At 43.0% G+C, this 19,045-nt stretch overlaps 1 protein-coding gene across 12 annotated transcripts in view; it reads right to left on the bottom strand.

Moving 5' to 3' along the window:
• Positions 1–18,756, bottom strand: part of LOC113605974 (zinc finger protein 227) — an 88,136-nt gene extending 69,380 nt beyond the window's left edge. Inside the window, exons 1-9 of one of the 12 annotated variants that reach the window (XM_027079757.1) lie at positions 17,202–18,352; positions 15,812–15,838; positions 15,243–15,324; positions 11,138–11,300; positions 10,979–11,051; positions 9,506–9,552; positions 6,766–6,937; positions 6,126–6,221; positions 1,406–3,993 (exon numbers count right to left, since the gene is read on the bottom strand). In XM_027079757.1, coding sequence (XP_026935558.1) covers positions 2,165–3,993; positions 6,126–6,221; positions 6,766–6,937; positions 9,506–9,520 — 2,112 coding nt within the window. In that variant the 5' untranslated portion in view covers positions 9,521–9,552; positions 10,979–11,051; positions 11,138–11,300; ... (1 more) ...; positions 15,812–15,838; positions 17,202–18,352 and the 3' untranslated portion in view covers positions 1,406–2,164. The other 11 variants (XM_027079761.1, XM_027079762.1, XM_027079758.1 and 8 more) reach the window with 11 other exon arrangements.
• Positions 18,757–19,045: the final 289 nt, after the last annotated feature.

Here is a 19,045-nt window from a genome sequence, read left to right as displayed (position 1 = left end):
TTGATTTTATTGGGCCATTGTGCCAATGTGCTGACACAAACCATTTTGTCCTCACAATGACTGATACATAAACAGGTCTACTCTTGGCTTATCCTTTCCAGGGTGCTAACCTCACCACTATAGCCCTCATTAGAACTTGGTTTCCTCTGGGCCCCCAGATATCATGGACTCTGATCAGGATACACACTTTAGTGCTCATTCAGTTCAGGCACAGACCTTACAAGAAAGCAACACTTGCAACTTTCATTTGTCTTATCATCTACATAAACAATGATCTACTGAAGGATGCCCTATTAAAATTACAAAATGGATAGTGGCTTCCAAATGGCTCTTTTACACACTGCCTTATTTACCCTGAACTTTCAACCTGTAGGTCCCAAGACAGTCTGTCAAAATGCAATTAAGGGACCCATCCCCTCCTCTTTCTAGTCTCTCTAAAATACCCAGACAGAACTCCCTTTCCCAATTAATGACACCTCTCCACTCACCTAATCTAAGAGGAGAACTGAAAAGATTCTGGCACAGTGTGTGCCAGATTGGCACTCAGTTCTAAGGCAGGTAATAGAATGAGACCCATTGAGAAGTGAGGACCCATGACCCCCCCCCAAAAAAGGCTATTCTATAGGCTACAATAAAGCTCTCTGCCAAACCTTCTATCTTTCCCCAACAGAGTTTTTAAAAATTAATTATTTATTTATTTGGTTGTGTCGGGTCTTAGTTGCAGCTCGCAGGCTCCTTACTGGCAGCTCGCCGGCTTCATAGTTGTGGCATGTGGGCTCCTTAGTTGCTGCTTGAGTGCTCCTTAGTTGTAGCTCGCCAGCTCCTTAGTTGTGGCATGCGAACTCTTAGAGCCCACGAGCCACAACTAGTGAGCCCGCAAGCCACAGCTACTGAAGCCCGCGCGACTAGAACCTATGCTCTGCAACAAGAGACACCACTGCAATGAGAAGCCTGCGCAACGCAATGAAGACCCAATACAGTGAAAAATAAATAAATAAAATAAAGTTATGAAAAAAAAAAGAGTAGAAAGCCGGGGCTGGTGGAACTGTTAAATGTCTTGATTGTGATGATGTAATATGATAGTAAGCATTTGCCAAAACACAGAATGATCCACCAGTCGATTTTACTGTATATAAATTATTCCTTAATAATAAAAGAAGAACATGAGCATATAGGATCTTCATAGATGCCTTTTATCTCACTGAAGAATTTTTATCATGGATACCGAGTTCTGTCAATTGCCTTCTGTGAACCTAGGATGATCATATATTTGATGAAAAGAATCCAGACATAAAGAGTACATACCAAACACACAGGAAGCTCAAGAACAGACAGGCCTAATTAATACACGGTATAAAAATCATAATACTTTTTGCCCCTGGAGGTGGGAATGACAAGAATAGTACACAAGGCAACACTCTGGTTTAATAGAAATATGGTATATATTGATCTCGGTGATGATTACACAAGTAGATACATTTGTCAAAATTCATGAAGATGTAAACTTATTTATGCATGTGGCTGCATGCGAATCACATCTCCAAAAAGAACTGTTAGCATAGAAAAGTGCTGGCCACAACCTGGTGAACTGACTTCTGGACCCACTAATGGGTTACAACCTTGAGCTTGATAAGCACTAGTTCACAGGACCTGCAGGGTTGGGGAAATGAGCCCAAGTGTCTTATTTAATCCTCCAAGCCTTGGAGAATTCCTCCTTCTACAATTTTATAGAAATTTTTAGAGAGGAACTGAAAGAAAATTTCAAAAGTGACTGTTCTCCCTTTTACTCATTTAACATTACTGGACACCTGCAGTGTGTTTGGCGCTGAAGAGGCAGAGTGGACTTGGCCGTCAACAAAGTCCCAGCCCTCCGAGAGCTTCTATTCTGGTGGAAGAGATTTGGGCATTTCCATCTTAGTACTTTTGGTTACCTTCAGCTCAGACTCATCCCTCTTAAGCCTCTCTTCTCTGTCATACCTGCTAAATGTCAAGGCTCTGAATGAAGTTCTTATGTCTCCACGCTTATGAGGCTTCTCTGCCGTGTGGTCGCCCAACCACACAGACATGTCGAGCTCTGGCAGAAATACTCTTTTATCAAACAGGTGTTTTGTCTTCTATGGCAGGACTATTTCAGCACCCATTTGAGGTATTAAACCATGTAATTTTATAGAGCTTCTTTGCTGTACGTATTCTCTGATGAGGGACAGTCCTTGTCACCCTCATCCCCAGCATGGACTCGCTGATGAATTATAAGACTTGAGCTCCAACTGAAGCCTTTCCCACACTCCTCACATTTGTATGGTTTTTCCCCTGTGTGGACTCTCTGATGGGCTTGAAGGTATGAGCTCCAACTGAAGACCTTACCACATTCCTCACACTTATATGGTTTCTCTCCAGTGTGGACCCTCTGGTGGGCTTGAAGGTATGATCTCTGTCTGAAGCGCTTACTGCACACATCGCATCGGTATGGCTTCTCTCCTGTGTGGACTCCACGGTGAGCCAGAAAATTTGAGGCCCGACAGAAGCCCTTCCCACACTCCTCACACTGGTAGGGTTTCTCTCCAGTGTGACACCTCTGATGGGCCTGAAGCTGTGAGCCCACACTGAAGCCTTTCCCACACTCTGCACACTGGTATGGTTTCTCTCCGGTATGGACTCTTTGATGCACTTGAAGGCTTGAGAACTGACTGAAGGCCTTCCCGCACTTCTCACATTTATAGGGTTTCTCTCCCGTGTGGATTCGACAATGAACGTTAAGATCTGAACTCCGGCTGAAGCCCTTCCCACATGTACCACATTTGTATGGTTTTTCTCCAGTGTGGCCTCTTTGATGGGCCAGAAGATTTGAGGCCTGACTGAAACCTTTCCCACACTCCTCGCACTTATAGGGTTTTTCTCCTGTATGGACTCTAAAATGAATGTTAAAATCTGAGCTACGACTAAAGCCCTTTCCACATGCATCGCACTGATATGGTTTCTCACCACTATGGCCTCTCTGATGGTCCAGAAGGTTTGAGGCCCGACAGAAGCCCTTGCCACATTCCTCACATTTGTATGGTTTCTCTCCCGTGTGGCTTATCTGATGGGCTTGGAGGTGGGAACCCACACTGAAGCCTTTCCCACACTCCTCACACTTAAAGGGTTTCTCGCCTGTGTGGATCCTACAGTGGATGTTCAGGTGTGAGCTGTAACTAAAGCCCTTGCCACATGCCTCACATTTGTAGGGTTTCTCCCCAGTGTGGATTCGCTGATGAGCCTGTAGGCGTGAACGCCAACTGAAGCCCTTCCCACACTCTTCACATTTATAAGGTTTCTTTCCTGTGTGGGCTCTCTGATGGATGTGAAGATAGGAGCGCTGACTGAAGCCCAGTCCACACTCCTCACATTTATAGGGTTTCTCCAATGTGTGGGCTATGGGAGGAGCTTGACAATGTGAGCTTTTCCCGACGTTCCTCCCACACTCCTCAAATCTGTGTGGATCCTCTCCAGTGGGGACCCTCTGATGATGACGAAGATATGACCTCTGACTGAAACTCTTACACGACATATCATATTTGTTCAATCTTGTTCTACTGTGGACTCTCTGATGGGCTTGAAGACTTGAAAGCCGACGGAAGGCGTTTTCACATTTTTCACACTTGTAGGGCTTCTCTCCTACGTGGGCTGTCTGGTTCATTTGAAGGTGAGAGTCCCGTATGAAACCTTTCTCACACTCCACCCCTTTGTAGGGTTTTTCTGCAGCGTGGTCTCTGTGGTGAACTTGAAGATGTGAAGTCTGATTGAAGTCTTTACCAAACTCCTCATCTTTACTGAGTGTGCCACCTTGTTTTTCCATCTGAGAGCCAGTTCCTTGAATATTTCCCATGGAATCTTGACACCTGGTTAATTCCTTTGTAACCTGTTGCCATATTTGTGAGCAGAAAAGCTCTTCATGTGGCAGATACCTTAATCCAACTTCCCGAAGAGTCTCCATGCCATTTAGATTCTTGTCTCCTAAATGGATAAATAGAATTTAGAGATGGGGTATGTGAATGCTTTGCTCAGAGATGTCAAGGTTATAAACTTAGGCCCACACCATAAGGCTTTACTGAACCTCGAAAAGCTTGTTTTTCTTTAACATCATGTATCATGTTCTCTGATTTACATGCCTCCAGACACCAAGAGGTGGCCCACCAGGCTGTCATTCATTACACATTAGTGGAATCCATTTAGAATCATAGTAAGTTTCATAGGTGAGATATAAATTAGAAATATGATGGCTACAGAGCAAGAAAAATACCTCCTAGGGAATGTTTACAAAGACAAAGCTGTACCTTACTCACAGCCTTATCTTCTTTGCTGTAGCAGGTGGCTAATAACAGCTTCCACATAATTCTGCCTACTGCATGCACATCTGACCAAAATGCTCAAAATGTCTAGTAAGACCCTTAGACAGATTATCAGAGGATGTCCCCAGGCAATGTTGAAAAACCTCTGCTTTATTTTAATGGAAGTTTACTCCAATGGAAGGAGACTTTGAGGCAATAAATAAGTTGGAAAGATACATGTCTGGGAGAAATACCTTATCACCTAAGGCCCTAAATTTCAGAATATAAGCAGAGAGTGGTTCTTTGCCTCCTCCTGGGAAATATCCTTACAAATGGGCTGTAAACTTTACTTTCCCTGGCCACAGAGCCAGTTCTTCACAACACTGAAAGGGTTAGCTGGAAAAAAAATCAAAGCCAAGTTTTGGAATTAGTATGTTACTGTAATAACATACATTAGTCTAAAACCTCATAACAGTAAAGTTCCTACAACCACCAGGGGTAAAAAAAAAAAGTGAAAAATTAGAAGTTTATCTTTTACAATACAGCAAAAACTTGCGAGGAGGAAATAAATAGGGCATAATACAGAGTCTCGAAATCAACATTGGACCAGAAGAGTTACGTTCTCCTTGGAACTCTATTCCACCGATCAGCCATATAGCTTGCTACTAATTTCTTTTCAGGTGTCTTTTCAAATAACACCTTATCTGTGAGGCCTTTTTTTTTTTTTTTTTTTTTTGCGATACGCGGGCCTCTCACTGTTGTGGCCTCTCCTGTTGTGGAGCACAGGCTCCGGATGCGCAGGCTCAGCGGCCATGGCTCACGGGCCCAGCCGCTCCGCGGCACGTGGGATCCTCCCGGACCGGGGCACGAACCTGTGTCCCCTGCATCGGCAGGCAGACTCTCAACCACTGTGCCACCAGGGAAGCCCCTGTGAGGCATCTTTTACCATACAATATCATATAGTAAATTCTCCCTATCCATTCTACGCACCTGGCAATCTCCATTTGCCTTACCCTGTTTTGTTTTTACACAGCACATATTCCTATCTGACATACTACATACATCCTTGATCTTTTTCATTTTATGTCATCTCCCACTTCAATGCAATACCCATGAGGACAAGCATTTTGTATTATTCACTGGTTTATCACCACTCCCAGAACCCTGTCTGATACAGTCAGTGTTCAATAAGCACATGTTGAATGGATAAATAAATCCCAGTTTGACATCTCTGTGAGAGTTAGAGCCATGTTACAAAAGTAAAAGAGGTTTTTCAAGTAAGTTACCCATAACAGGAAAGAAAGTAGAAACAGCCATGTTGTTGGGAAGCTGAAAGGCTTCACTAGATGCAGGGCTAACCTATGTGGATGTTGCTGATGAGAAATCATGATGATCACAAAATCAAGGAATTCCCTGGTGGTCCAGTGGTTATGACACCACATTCTCACTGCCAAGGGCCCAGGCTCGAGCCCTGATCAGGGAACTAAGATCTCACAAGCCACATGGTGTGGCCAAAAAAAAAAAAAAAAAATCATGGCAAAAACTGGTGGGCATATGGGATATCATAAGCCACTTTCAATGATGGGATTTTATTCTGAATCAGTAAGAAGCTACAAGAGGTTCTGAGCAGAGAAATGACAAGATTTGAATTTAAAAGAGTCACTCTGAGTGGAGAATTAACTGTGAATGAGCAAAGCAGAAGAGAGAGCATTACAAAGACTGAGGCAGTAATCCACAGTCTAGGTGCTGACTTGGACCAGAGTCACAGCTGTGGAGGCAACAAGAAGCAGGACAGACTCAGGGTCACACGGCTCTCACCCAAGGAGTGACGGCTCTGGGTTGCTATCTTTATCATCCAAAGCTTTTCTTTTCTCTTTAACTGGGATATTACATCTGGTGTGAATGATTGATGCCCTGCAAAAAAGGCAAGGAAAAACATTTAAAATCAATATGTTAGATGCCCAAATTAAGAGAAATTGCGGCTCCCACTGCACTGTCTTCAGGACATCAAAATCAGTGTTTTCCAAACCTTTAATTATGACCCATGGGAGGAAATACATTTTATGCAAAAACCGAGGATAGGTAGACATAAGCATAAATTATGGGAAAACATTATTTTCATCGCACCCTTTTCACCATTTCTCACACTATTCTTGGCAATGGGCCACAGTTTTTACTGCAACATGCAGTTATTGCCAAGGGCTCTGGTATCTTCTACCCTATTTTATTTCAATTCCCTAAAGAGTGTCATGACCTACTAATTGGAGACGACCACAATTTGAAAAGCCAGAAAACATACAGCAGTCACGTGATCAATTAACAGTTCATTTACAAACACACTTTGGCCTGGGGAGAAAGACTAGAAAACGCCATCTCTGAGTCTCATGCTGATTAGAAAACCGGAAACCAGTTCAAGAGCTCCAAAGCCCTGCCCATTCAAGGACATGTAAATAAATACCACAGGGGCTGATGCGATGTTCAGTCCCAGAGTACCCTTCCTCACCCACTGAGACCAGGTTCTGGAAGTTCTCCAGCATCACTTCCTGGTACAGCTTCTTCTGGGCAGAGTCCAGCAGCCCCAGCTCCTCCTCCGTGAAGACCACGGCCACGTCCTTGAAGGTCACCGCCTCCTAAGACATCAAACACACTCCATCTGAACCTTGCAATGCAGGTCCCCTGCTGAAAGGGCGGCACTGAGGAAAGTGGGGACGATGTGTACGAAGTGGTTCCAGATTCTGAGAGACCAGAGTCAATTTTGCCATAACACAAACATTCCCCATAACTCATTTATGCTTTAGATTTTCTTCTTTCCACAATAAATGCGGAGAAGAATAAATTTTTACATAGATTTTTGCTTCCCATCCAATTATTTTCTTAGGATAAGTTCCAAAGAGTGAAAACTGCAATGTCAAAGAATAGACAGCTTCAAAATAATTATGTACAACAGCAGATTTTCTTTTCAACTTTTCCCCTATTTTATCCTCCTCCAAGAGTATATAAGTATCCCTGATTCTCTAAACCATATACATTGAATATAACCATATTTTTAAATCCTAGGCAATTTTATCAGTAAAAAACAACTTATTTGGATTATCTGTACTTATTTGATAATTAATAAGCTCATCATATTTTCACATATTTACTAGCTATCTTCATTTTTTTCTTCAGAACCTTGCCTGTTAATGTTCTTTGCTCATACTCCAATTGGGGTTTTGTCTTAGGATTCTGTAAAATTCCTATTAGAGATTTTAACCTTTTTTTTTTAGGGTGTGTATTATAAATATTTTTACCCACATTCTTCTATTGTTCTTGTACAGCTTTGGGTACAGCATGCTTTCTCATCCTTGGCACTCCTGACATTTGAGGACAGATGACTCTTTGTTGGGGGTGGGGCAGGGGGCTGCTGAGTTCACTGTAGGATGTTTAGCAGCATCCCTGGCTTCTACACACTAGATATCAGTGGCACTCCCAAGCTGTGACACTAAAAATGTTTCCAGATGTTACCTGAGGGTAATTAAGAATCACTCGTATACAGCATTGTTTTAATTTTTCGTACAAAGACTGTGTTCAGTGCCAGAGCCCTGCACATCCAGTGCCTTATATGAGCAACAGAGGTCATGGAGAAGAAGGGGCCACCAAGAATGATCTATGGTAGGGACAGTATCATCTATGGAGTCTTCCACCCACCAGGACAACTAGGCACCCCACAGAATAGGCTAAGTCCCAGGTGGAGAATTCTTTTCCCTTGTCTCACTCTCTTTATCCAAGTAAAAATCCTAGGAGTCTTTTTTGGATCAGTTGGATCTTTGGTTTCCTATGTGAACTTGAGCAGTTTTCTGAAATTCTACAATCCTGTTTCTTTGTCATTAAAATTCAGAGGAGACCAAGTTCGGCCTCATAAGGCTGGTCTGAGACTAAATGGAGTTAAGAAATGAAAAGTCTCTGTACAGGTCTTTTTGTACTTTTAAAATTAAGTACATTAGTACTTTGAAAAAATTCATTAATATGTGAATAAAAAGTATAAATCAATAAATAAAACATGCACATGATATGATTCAGACATGGGTAAGAAACAATCTAGCTTTCTTACATGAAAATATCTAATAATATTTTCTCTGTGTGAAGCGTTAGTTAGATCCTGGTGCGCTCTGCCATTCTGGAATATTCTACATACAAAATACCCAAGGTACTGCATAGCAAATGTACTTTGTCAATTTAGAGTACCTAGAACATTAAGACCAAAGAATAGCAAATTCTTCCAAATTCCCTTTTGAGGAAATTGGTGTTAGGAAAACTGTTATTACAGTGTTTTGTTTTGTTTTTAAATTTTATTTTTATTTATTTATTTTTGGCTGTGTCGGGTCTTCTTTGCTGCGTGCAGGCTTTCTCTAGTTGCGGCAAGCAGGGACTACTCTTTGTTGCGGTGCACGGACTTCTCACTGCGATGGCTTCTTATTGCGGAGCACAGACTCTAGGCACACGGGGTTCAGTAGTTGTGCAGGCTCAGCAGTTGAGGCTCACGGGTTCTAGAGCACAGGCTCAGTAGTTGCGGTGCATGGGCTTAGTTGCTCCGCGGCATGTGGGATCTTCCCAGACCAGGGATCGAACCCGTGTCCCCTGCACTGGCAGGTGGATTCTTTACCACTGTGCCAACAGGGAAGCCCCTTCAGTGTTCTTTAAAATGGTAAACATTCTGAACTACCTAAATGTCCATGAATGGGGAAAAGTTATGAGACACACACACCCCACCACACACACACAATGCACACAAATTCAAGGGAATATGATGTTGCCATTAAAGATGTGGGATATATAATATCAATTAGAAAAGGTATAATTTGAGAAGTTTATGCTACAGGAATTACAAATATACAGTTATGAACGCATATGAGGAAAAGAACATGGGAAAATGAAGACAGTTGTTTTGTAAGGGAAACAGTAATAACGTGAGAGATTTTTTTAGTTGCAACTGACTTTTTCTGTTCTACTCTTATTTGTGAAATTATAAAAGGTGATAAAACAACAAAAATAAATCAAACAAAAATAAAAAGTAGGGATCATTCGGCCCTCTTCTTGGGAAGAGTTTTCCAAATGCCTACTGTTCTCTTTAATCTTTCCCAAGAAAGAGAAATAGGATGCGTCTTATCACTGAGAAATGAGGTGACAAGTTAACACCTAGAAGGGCAAGCCCAACTCACCTTGAGCTTGGTCATTTTGTCCTCCTCCTTCTGGGGAAGCGCTGAGTCTTGGGCAGGCACAATGGGGGAAGGAGAAAAAAGCCGTCAGAGTCTGGCCAAGGGTGTCACTGACCCATATGCCTGCTTACTGTGAAGAAGCAACAGTGCCGCTTCCTCAGGGTGGCCTGATGAGCAAAGCCTGGGCTGGACTCCAGATGCTACTCACCCCTTCAGCCAAGAGCCCCTGGGCAGTGAATGAGCCACCCAACCACACACAGGCCCTCATACAAGTTCGTGTAGCTCTCAGGGTATGATTCTGATTCTGGGGAGGGCGGAAATTGAGAGTAAAGCACCCAGGTTAAGAGAGTAATTTCTGGGGCCAAATGTGTAGGTTCATGAAACTGTGACATATTAGCTGTGAAATCTTAGACAAATTATTAGTATCTCTGTGCTTCAATTCTTCCATCTGTAAAAATAGAGGGATTATCAACGGCTATCTCATAGGATTGTTGTAAGAATTAAATAAGTAGGCAGAAAGTTCAAAGAACACTTTCAGGGCACCTTATTTCTCAGTAGCAGCAGAAAGCAGGTAATATTCAGTGACATAAAACCTGTCCTCACCAATAGCTTTAATGGAGCCTTAAAAGGCTGTTGCTTTGTTGTATGAAAATCACATTTAACCTCTGCAATATCTGTTATTCTCTCTTGGTTTTTCATATTTAATTTGATGCCTTTGCAGTAATATTTAAGATTACATTGATTTTTTTTTCCTGTGTAAAATACACATCACATAAAATTTTCCATTTCAACCATTTTTTAGGTGTAGAGTTCGTTAGGTGCGTTCATATTGTTGTGAATCATCACCACTAACCATCTCCACATCTTTTTCACCATCCCAAACTGAAACTCTGTACCTATTAAACACTAACTCTCCATTCCCTTTCCTCTCGGTCCCGAGTAACCACTATTCTACTTTCTCTATGAATCTGATATTGTGGATGACAGCTTTTTCAAAGATGTAAGACCTTGACAATTTTTTTTTTTTTTTTTTTGCGGTACGTGGGCCTCTCACTGTTGTGGCCTCTCCCGTTGCGGAGCACAGGCTCCGTACGCGCAGGCTCAGCGGCCATGGCTCACAGGCCCAGCTGCGGATGGGATCTTCCTGGACCGGGGCACGAACCCGTGTCTCCTGCATCGGCAGGCGGACTCTCAACCACTGCGCCACCAGGGAAGCCCCAGACCTTGACAATTTGACTTTGTTAACAGTAGGGCCATGATAAAAACACTATTATCATGGAGATGAAGAAAAATGAATAGAATCCTGTGATTTAACAGTAAGTTAGTCAACATGCCACTTAAATGAACAAGCTAATCATAGTAATGATGAAAACAACAAAAACGGCAATGTTTAACATTACACAAGCACTAAGTACGTGTTAGGGACCTGGAGAAGCACTTGGCACGCATTGTTCCACTAAGGTACCTCCCACATACCTGTGAAGAAGCTAGGGGTGTACTAGCCGTGTGACTCCAGTCTGATCACCTCCACCTCCGTGCCTCTCCTCAACTATAACAAGGAGAGAAAAAAAAAAAGAATGTCAGTCCTAGGGTTACTGTGGTGGATGAATGAGCTAAAAGCCCTTGGCATTGTACCTGGCATTTTACCAAGTTCTCAATAAATGATGATGATGATGACTGTTGTTCCCACGTAACAGATGAGGAAGCCGAGGCTTGGTGAGGTCAAGGGGCAGGGGCGGAACCTGAATCCAGCTCTCACAAAGAAGCCAGTCTTCTAGATCTTGTCTCTCTGCTGCTTCTAAAGAAAAAAATAAACAGATGGGAGTCTGAGGTCTCATGCAAAGAGAAATGAGAGCTTGAGAGCTAGGGATAAAAGACTGACATAGAAACAGGGAGAGAACTCTGAAGCCAGATGATCTGCTTGAAGGAGATGAGAACAGGGTTGGGAAGGGTGTAGGCTCTGGAATCAGACCCCCAGTATTTGAATCCTGGCACCTCCAACTTGTTACTACTTAGACCCAAGGTCTGATCTATAAATTAGGGATGGTTATAATAATAACAATTATTATAATTATAATACAATATATTATAATTATATATTATATAGATATATAGATAATATATTCATATAATATAATTATGTATAATACAGTAATATAATTATAATAATACATAGGCAGGTTAGTCAGTCTAAGTGACTCTCCATAAAACATGTGGAACAGTATCTGGCAGCTTAAACATTCACTAGGGCTGCTTTACATGAAATAGTCAAGGAAGCTCTTCCTTGGGGTGGCTGCAACCGCACACGGCTTGATGAGCAGACGTGGGCAGGATTCCAGACGCCACTTACGCCTTCAATCGAGAGCCCTGGTGCAGTGAACGACCTGCCCAACCACACGCAGTGGCCCTAATACAAGTTCTCATAGCTGTCAGAGTATGATTCTGATTCTGGGGAGTGTGCAAACTGAGAGTAAGATATCCAGCTTAAGAGATCAGTATTAGTTAATTATTGGTTCATTAATTACTTATTAGTTTATTATTATTAGCTAGTCCTACTCCAGATAGAAGAACCCTGTATGGAAAGGGGCAGTGTAAAACTTTCCAATCTTAGAAGAGATATCCTTTCAGGATTTGTAATTCACCTTGTTCTGACTCTATATTTGTCCAGTGACTTCTGCTCAGTAAGAAGTGCTTTACAGGGAGATCTTTCCACCACCTCTGTGGAAAGGGGATAATCAGTAAATCACTGTCTGTTTTGGGATTAATAGTAACTCAGCTTTACATCCCAAGCACCTAAAGCAGTGCCTGTAACAGTGATCACTTAGCAGTCAGTGTCAATGTCAGTGTCCTGACACATGAGCCCCCCCATAGAGGTTCATTCCAGCAGAGGCACATAAAAAGACTAGACTAGTTGGTCAAAGGTCTCTTTGAGAGGCAAAATTCTGAGGCTGCTCCCACTTGGGAGGATTGGGAGAGCGGGGGTTTTATTTCCAAGTTTTTCTTCTAGGTCTTCCACAATATTTGCAAGATCAAGGTCATCTTTGGAAGGAAAAGGGCCTCTGGATTTTTAATACTATCTTAGGAAGGTGCTTCTCACCCTTCAAAGTCAATGTCTAAAGAGACTCCTGTTACAAAATCCACAGAATGTGTCCATCAAAACACTGAGAATGACAACTATTTAATTGCCTGCATGATTAGCACTAGACAGGATAACTTGTTAACTCTTCATTAAAAAATGAGTGTATTAATTCAATGAACATTTATGGAAATCAGACTAAAAGATACGACTACTAAAGTTCACAGTCTAGTAATTAGGAAACCAGCAATCACCCTGCACATTGCTAAGTACCAGAGTAGTGAACTGGGTACTTTAGAAGCACAAGTTATGGGCCTTGGGGTCCACACTTGTTTGGAGCAGGTTCTACGTCAATGTGGCTTGATCTGAGTCCTGGAGGATGACTGAGTTCTATTAGCCAGAGAGAAGCAGAATCTCTGAAAAACCTCAAGAGAACAAATGTTACGACTGTAAGTGAACACAAACAAGAGGCAGAAAAAGCTGGCAGGAAGGCAGGATTCAAACCATAGTGACGGGCGTCCCAGTTTATCGGCAAGTCAGCAGGAAAGCAGCAAAGGAAGGGAGAGTCAGAAGATTCCTTTGGTGTTGGAAACAGATCACTCTCCCAGCAAATGGGAGATCTGAGGGGGAAGGGGCTGGGGCCAGAGAGACTGTTACCAGGGCCACACCAAGAATCACGTCCTTCTTTATTTGAATGTCACCTCCTCAGACAGTTCCTCCCTACAGAGAATTTCAATCTCCTAATGACATCCCAACACTTCTGACCCCCCCCATCCCTGCTTAATTCTTTTCTCTTTAGCACGTATCCCTCTTTAACATCCTACTAGGTATTTTGCTCATTTATATTCATCACATCTGTCCCGCAGGGAGTTTTGTTTCTTGCTGTGTCCCCAACAGTTAGGACACTGCTGCAGGTGCTTGCCAGGAACTCAACAAAGATTCACAGAATGACTGCTGGAACGAAGAACTGAAAGACGCACCATGTAGATCAGGGCCTCGTGATTTATCTCCCGAATCATTCATTCAAAACATAATTACTGAGAGCCTGCTCTGTGCCAGCCAAGGAGCCTAGATGTGAGAGATGCAGCAGTGAACAAAGCAGGCAAAGACCTTGATCTCATGGAGCTGATAGCATAATGGGGTACCAGGGCAGTAACACACTGATAGTGAGAGATGCTTTTAAGAAGAATAAGGCAGGGTAAAGGTGTAGGAAGAGATGGAAGGAGGGGCTGGTACAGAATAAGTTTTTGTCATGGAAGGCTTCTCTCACCTTTGAGCAGAGACCTGAACTAAGGCAGACAGAACCATGCAGGTATCTGATATCTGAAGGACGAGTAATTTAGCCGGAGGGAAACAGAAAATATTTTTGTTAAAAAGTCCTGAGTCAGTTCTCACTACCAGTGTGTCTCAAATTTTAATGTTCCATGAATCAACCGGGCGGGGACCCTGCCAAGATAGAGGGTCCTCTGTCTCACCCCCAGAAATTCTAAATCAGGAGATCAACGATGGGGACGAAGAATCTACATTTCTACTAAGATGCCAGGTGATGATACTGTTGGTCCCTGGATCAAAATTTGAGTAGCATCAGTCAAAAACAGCCCTCTTGGGACTTCCCTGGTGGAGCAGAGGTTAAGAATCTGCCTGCCAATACAGGGTACACGGGTTCGAGCCCTGTACCCCGGTCCAGGAAGATCCCACATGTTGAGGAGCAACTAAGCCCGTGTGCCACAACTACTAAGCCTGCACTCTAGAGCCCGTGAGCCACAACTACTGAGCCTGCATGCCTAGAGCTCGTGCTGCACAACACGAGAAGCCACCGCAATGAGAAGCCCACGCACTGCAATGAAGAGTAGCCCCCGCTTGCCACAACTAGAGAAAGCCCACGCGCAGCAACGAAGACCCAACACAGCCAAAAATAAATTAATTAATTAATAAATAAATAAATTTATTTTTTAAAAAAAGCTCAGACCTTATCTAAAACTAATTAAATCAGAATCTGTGGAGGTGGCTTGCTGATTCCCTGCATATTAAACAAAAAAATTGAACATAAACATCGATTGGAAAACAAACTTATGCTTACCAAAGGGGAAGGAGGGGGGAAATTAGGAGTTTGGGATAAATATATTCATGCTACTATGTATAAAATATATCACCAACAAGGACCTACTGTACAGCTCAGGGGACTATACTCAGTTTCTAGTAATAACCTATAATGGAAAAGAATATGAAAAAGAATATATACATATATGTATAACTGATTAACCTTGCTGTATACCAGAAACTAACACAACATTGTATATCAACTATACTTCAATTAAAAAAAGAAAAAAAAAAAGGATGGATTCTCTTTAAATGTATATATACACACATGTATAACTGAATCACTGTGCTGTACACCTGAAACTAACATGACACTGTAAATCGACTATACTTCAATTTTTTAAAAGAATTCATTTGTTTTCTAGGAAATTTGTTTTAGAGCATGACGATACTAGGCATGATCATACATTAACTTTTGAACACTCCGAAAAAGTTGGTGGATTCTACATCTCCCCAGAAGTAAGTGAGGTATGACACAAGGCATGTGGTATAGACTGTCGTTCTATTTTTGTTCTCTAATCACAGGCTGTAGCCCTTTTGGGCAGCTGCATGAATCACACTTACCGAACAACTCCTCTCTGCCGACCCCGCGCTGGGCACTCCGAGAAGAATGTGACCAGATCCATGAATCAGAGGACCCTGTAGCCTAACAAGAGAGAGAGATGAAACTGAGAGTTACATGCTCTGTGGCAAGTGCAACTCCAGAGGAGCAAAGGAAATTCATCATTTTCCTTCCATAACTGCAACTCTTTCTAACTTTCTCATATAAATAACATTCTTCTAGTTGCCATGTGTGAAAATCTTAGAGTTGCTGTTAATACCTGTTATGGGCTGAATTGTGACCCCCCCCCCCCAGCCCCAAACTCATACGTTAAACTCCTAATCTCCAGGACCTCAGAATGTAATTGTATTTGGAGATGGGCATTTAAAGAGGTGACTAAGTTAAAATGAGGTCATTAGGGTGGGCCCTAAATCAATCTGACTGGTGTCCTTCGAAGAGGAAATTTGGACACAAACAGGGACAGCAGGGGCACGCACACACACACAAAGGAAAGACTGGGAGGACACAGCAAGAAGGCGGCCATCTACAAGCCAAGGAGAGAGGCCTCAGAAGAAACGAAACCTGCTGATACCTTGATCTTGGACTCCCAGCTCCAGAACTGTAAGAAAATTAATTTCTATTGTTTAAGCCACTCAGGCTGTAATACTTTATTCCAGCAGCCTTAGCAAACTAATACAATCTCCCCTCCCTTGGTCTTCGTATATAAACAACTTATAATAATTAATTTTTAAGTCCTACTAACTCAGCATCTGGGTTTGCTTTAAAATACTCAATGGGAAAAATGTGTGCATGGGGAGAGGGAGATGCAGCAAGATTAGTAAGGACTGAAGCAGGGTGACTGTTACACGGGAATTCATTATATTGATATTATACTTTGGGTTGTCTGGAAATTTCCAGAATTAAGAGTTAAGGATATGGGGCTTCCCTGGTGGCACAGTGGTTAAGAATCTGCCTGCCAATGCAGGGGACACGGGTTCAAGCCCTGGTCCGCGAAGATCACACATGTCACGGAGAAACTAAGCCAATGAGCCACAACTACTGAGTCTGTGCTCTAGAGCCCACAAGCCACAACTACTGAGCCCGTGCGCCACAACTACTGAAGCCCGTGCACCTAGAGCCCATGCTCCACAATAAGAGAAACCACCAAAATGGGAAGCCCGCGAACCACAACTAGAGAAAGCCTGAGCACAGCAAGGAAGACCCAACACAGCCAAAAATAAATAAATAAAATAAATTTACAAAAAAAAAGAGTTAAGGATATGAATAATCTGATAACAATTTTGTATAACATAAATACACACTGAAAAACTGACAAACAGAAATGCACTGAAATGTTAATAATCATCTATATCCTATACGTCTATGTCCTATATATGTCATACATATCCTAAACGTTATAACATATACATCTATATTGGTAATTCTTAATGTTTTTCATTACATCATATCTCTACATTTTCTGAATTCTCTACAATGAATGTGCACTTCTTCTATAACTGGAATATAAACTATGCATATTTAAAATAAGATTAAATGAGAATGCTTTCAATTTTTTTTTAATGTATTTACTTTTATTATTTATTTTATTTTCGGCTGCGTTGGGTCTTTGTTGCTGCGCGTGGGCTTTCTCTAGTTGCGGCGAGCTGGGGTTACTCTTCATTGCGGTGTGCGGGCTTCTCATTGTGGTGGCTTCTCCTGTTGCACAGCATGGGCTCTAGGCACGTGGGCTCAGTAGCTGTGGCTCGCGGGCTCCAGAGCGCAGGCTCAGTAGTCGTGGCGCATGGGCTTAGCTGCTCCACAGCATGTGGGATCCTCCCGGACCAGGGCTCAAACCGGTGTCCTCTGCATTGGTAGGCGGATTCGTAACCATTGCACCACCAGGGAAGCCCTCAAATTCTTATAAAGACACCCAAACTCACTAACCCTGCTTTCAAATCCTCTACAATACAATTCCAACCTACCTCCACAACTTGATGCCAAATGCCTCCTCGGCAGCCAGTTTCCTATGGTTGAATATTTCGATAGACTGTTTTTCTATTTTGTTTCCTAATTCCAATTTTGGGATTTTAAACGAGGGGACCAAGGATATCCAAAGATATAAGGAACGCAAGCCCTAGACTCAAATCCCACTGCTCTTAAGTAACTTATGCTCTCTCTATCTCCATTTCCTCATCTGTAAAATAGAGGTAATAAAAGTATTCACTTCATAGGGCCTTGTGAAGGTTAAATGCACTAATTTTTATAAAGCCCTTAGGATGAGACTTAGGACTCAATGTTTAACTATTTTGATTACCACTCATGCCCTGTACGCGATCTACATATTTTCATAATTATTTACCAGTAACTGAACGCTTTTGTAGCAGAAATATTTACTAATGAATAAAATACCTTCTACCACTGGAACAGAAAAGGAAGATGCTATAAGTCCTGCCACGGTGGGGCTCTGCTACCAGAAGCCCTGGGCTCACTCCTCTCTTTTCTACAGCCCCCCTTTTCAGATACCAGGGCAGGAGAAGGAAAGGAGGCTGGGAGACACAACGATTTTGTGGTCCTGGGAAAACTACAGCGGGTATCTGTGGGTGACCCACTTTTTCTTTAAAAACGGGTCAGAAGTCGTCCAGGCACAGCCTCCTTTCCGGCAGGGATCAGAAAGAATTGCCAGTGGCACTTCGGGGAGCTTCCACCGAAAGCGATGCTTTTCTGATTATCATATCATTAACAGCCGACACCTTGCCACACGCCTGATGTGTCCCAAACATTTATCTTGTATAAGGCACGTACTCGTAATACCCCTTTTTACAGAAAAGGAAACCAAGGCACAGAAAGATTAAATTCTCATCCAACCTTATGTCGCTAGGAAGTAACAGAGCGTGTGGAAGGAAGGTACTGGGGGGAGGCGGGTTGGACGGCAAGGAGCCCGGGAGACAAACTGCCGATTTCTGTCCGCCTACAATCCGAGGACTTGCGAACAGCCGCAAACGCAGAGAATCGGACGAGGGGAAGGCAAGCGGCCGCCCCCGCCCCTCCACCCCGCCCTCTGCCGCAGGTCAAGGCTTTTCTGCTCTGTGACCGAGGACCGAGCCCGGCTGATCCCAGGACCAGATCAGAAAAATTAAAAGAAATCGCAGGCTCCCAAAGATCACTCACCTCCCAGAGAGAACCGAAGGCCGCAATCGCAACCTACTGAAGCGGAAATACCTCCGACTACGCGGAGCTCCTGGACTACATTTCCCAGCATCCCCGAGAGGAACAAGAGCCGCTGCCCCGCCCCCCGAGGCGAAAGTGCCGACTCCAACATCGACGGCCTGAATCCAGTTTCCCAGAATCCACGAAAGGGGCGGCTTCCTATTCTCGCCCTCCGGTATCCGAAATGCCTCCAAACACGCAGAGCACTGGATTGTACTCTTCTATTTCCCCAGCGGCGCGATTAACACATCCGCGCTTTCCTGGAGCGGAAGTGCCCCAATCACAGGAAGCGTCGAGACTACACGTCCCAGAACCCTCTGTAGGGCTGAGCTTCCCGCCTGTCTGCAATTTTATTTTGAATCAGCAGGTGGAGTCTTGGGGCGCTTGTAGAACTTGGCTTGCGTTTTCTTTTTCTCATTGTTCCCTGACAGAAATTGGAAATATAAATGGAAAAGTAAATGGAAAATAATTATAAAGGCGTGCTATGCGTGAGGTAAAAATAGAGATCGTAAAAGGGACGGGCTGAGCTATAATGAACAATCTTCTTTACTACCTGGACCTGGAGTCACCTTTGACCAAGAACCCATAAAAAGGAGGTGCAACCAATGGGACATGAGAA

The sequence above is a fragment of the Aethalodelphis obliquidens genome, unplaced genomic scaffold (assembly GCF_003676395.1).
Source record: "Aethalodelphis obliquidens isolate GAN/ISIS:26980383/991018 unplaced genomic scaffold, ASM367639v1 scaffold43, whole genome shotgun sequence".
Lineage (NCBI taxonomy): Eukaryota > Metazoa > Chordata > Mammalia > Artiodactyla > Delphinidae > Aethalodelphis > Aethalodelphis obliquidens.
Note: the sequence above shows the minus strand (reverse complement) of the source record. Positions and strands in the feature narration are given on the sequence as shown.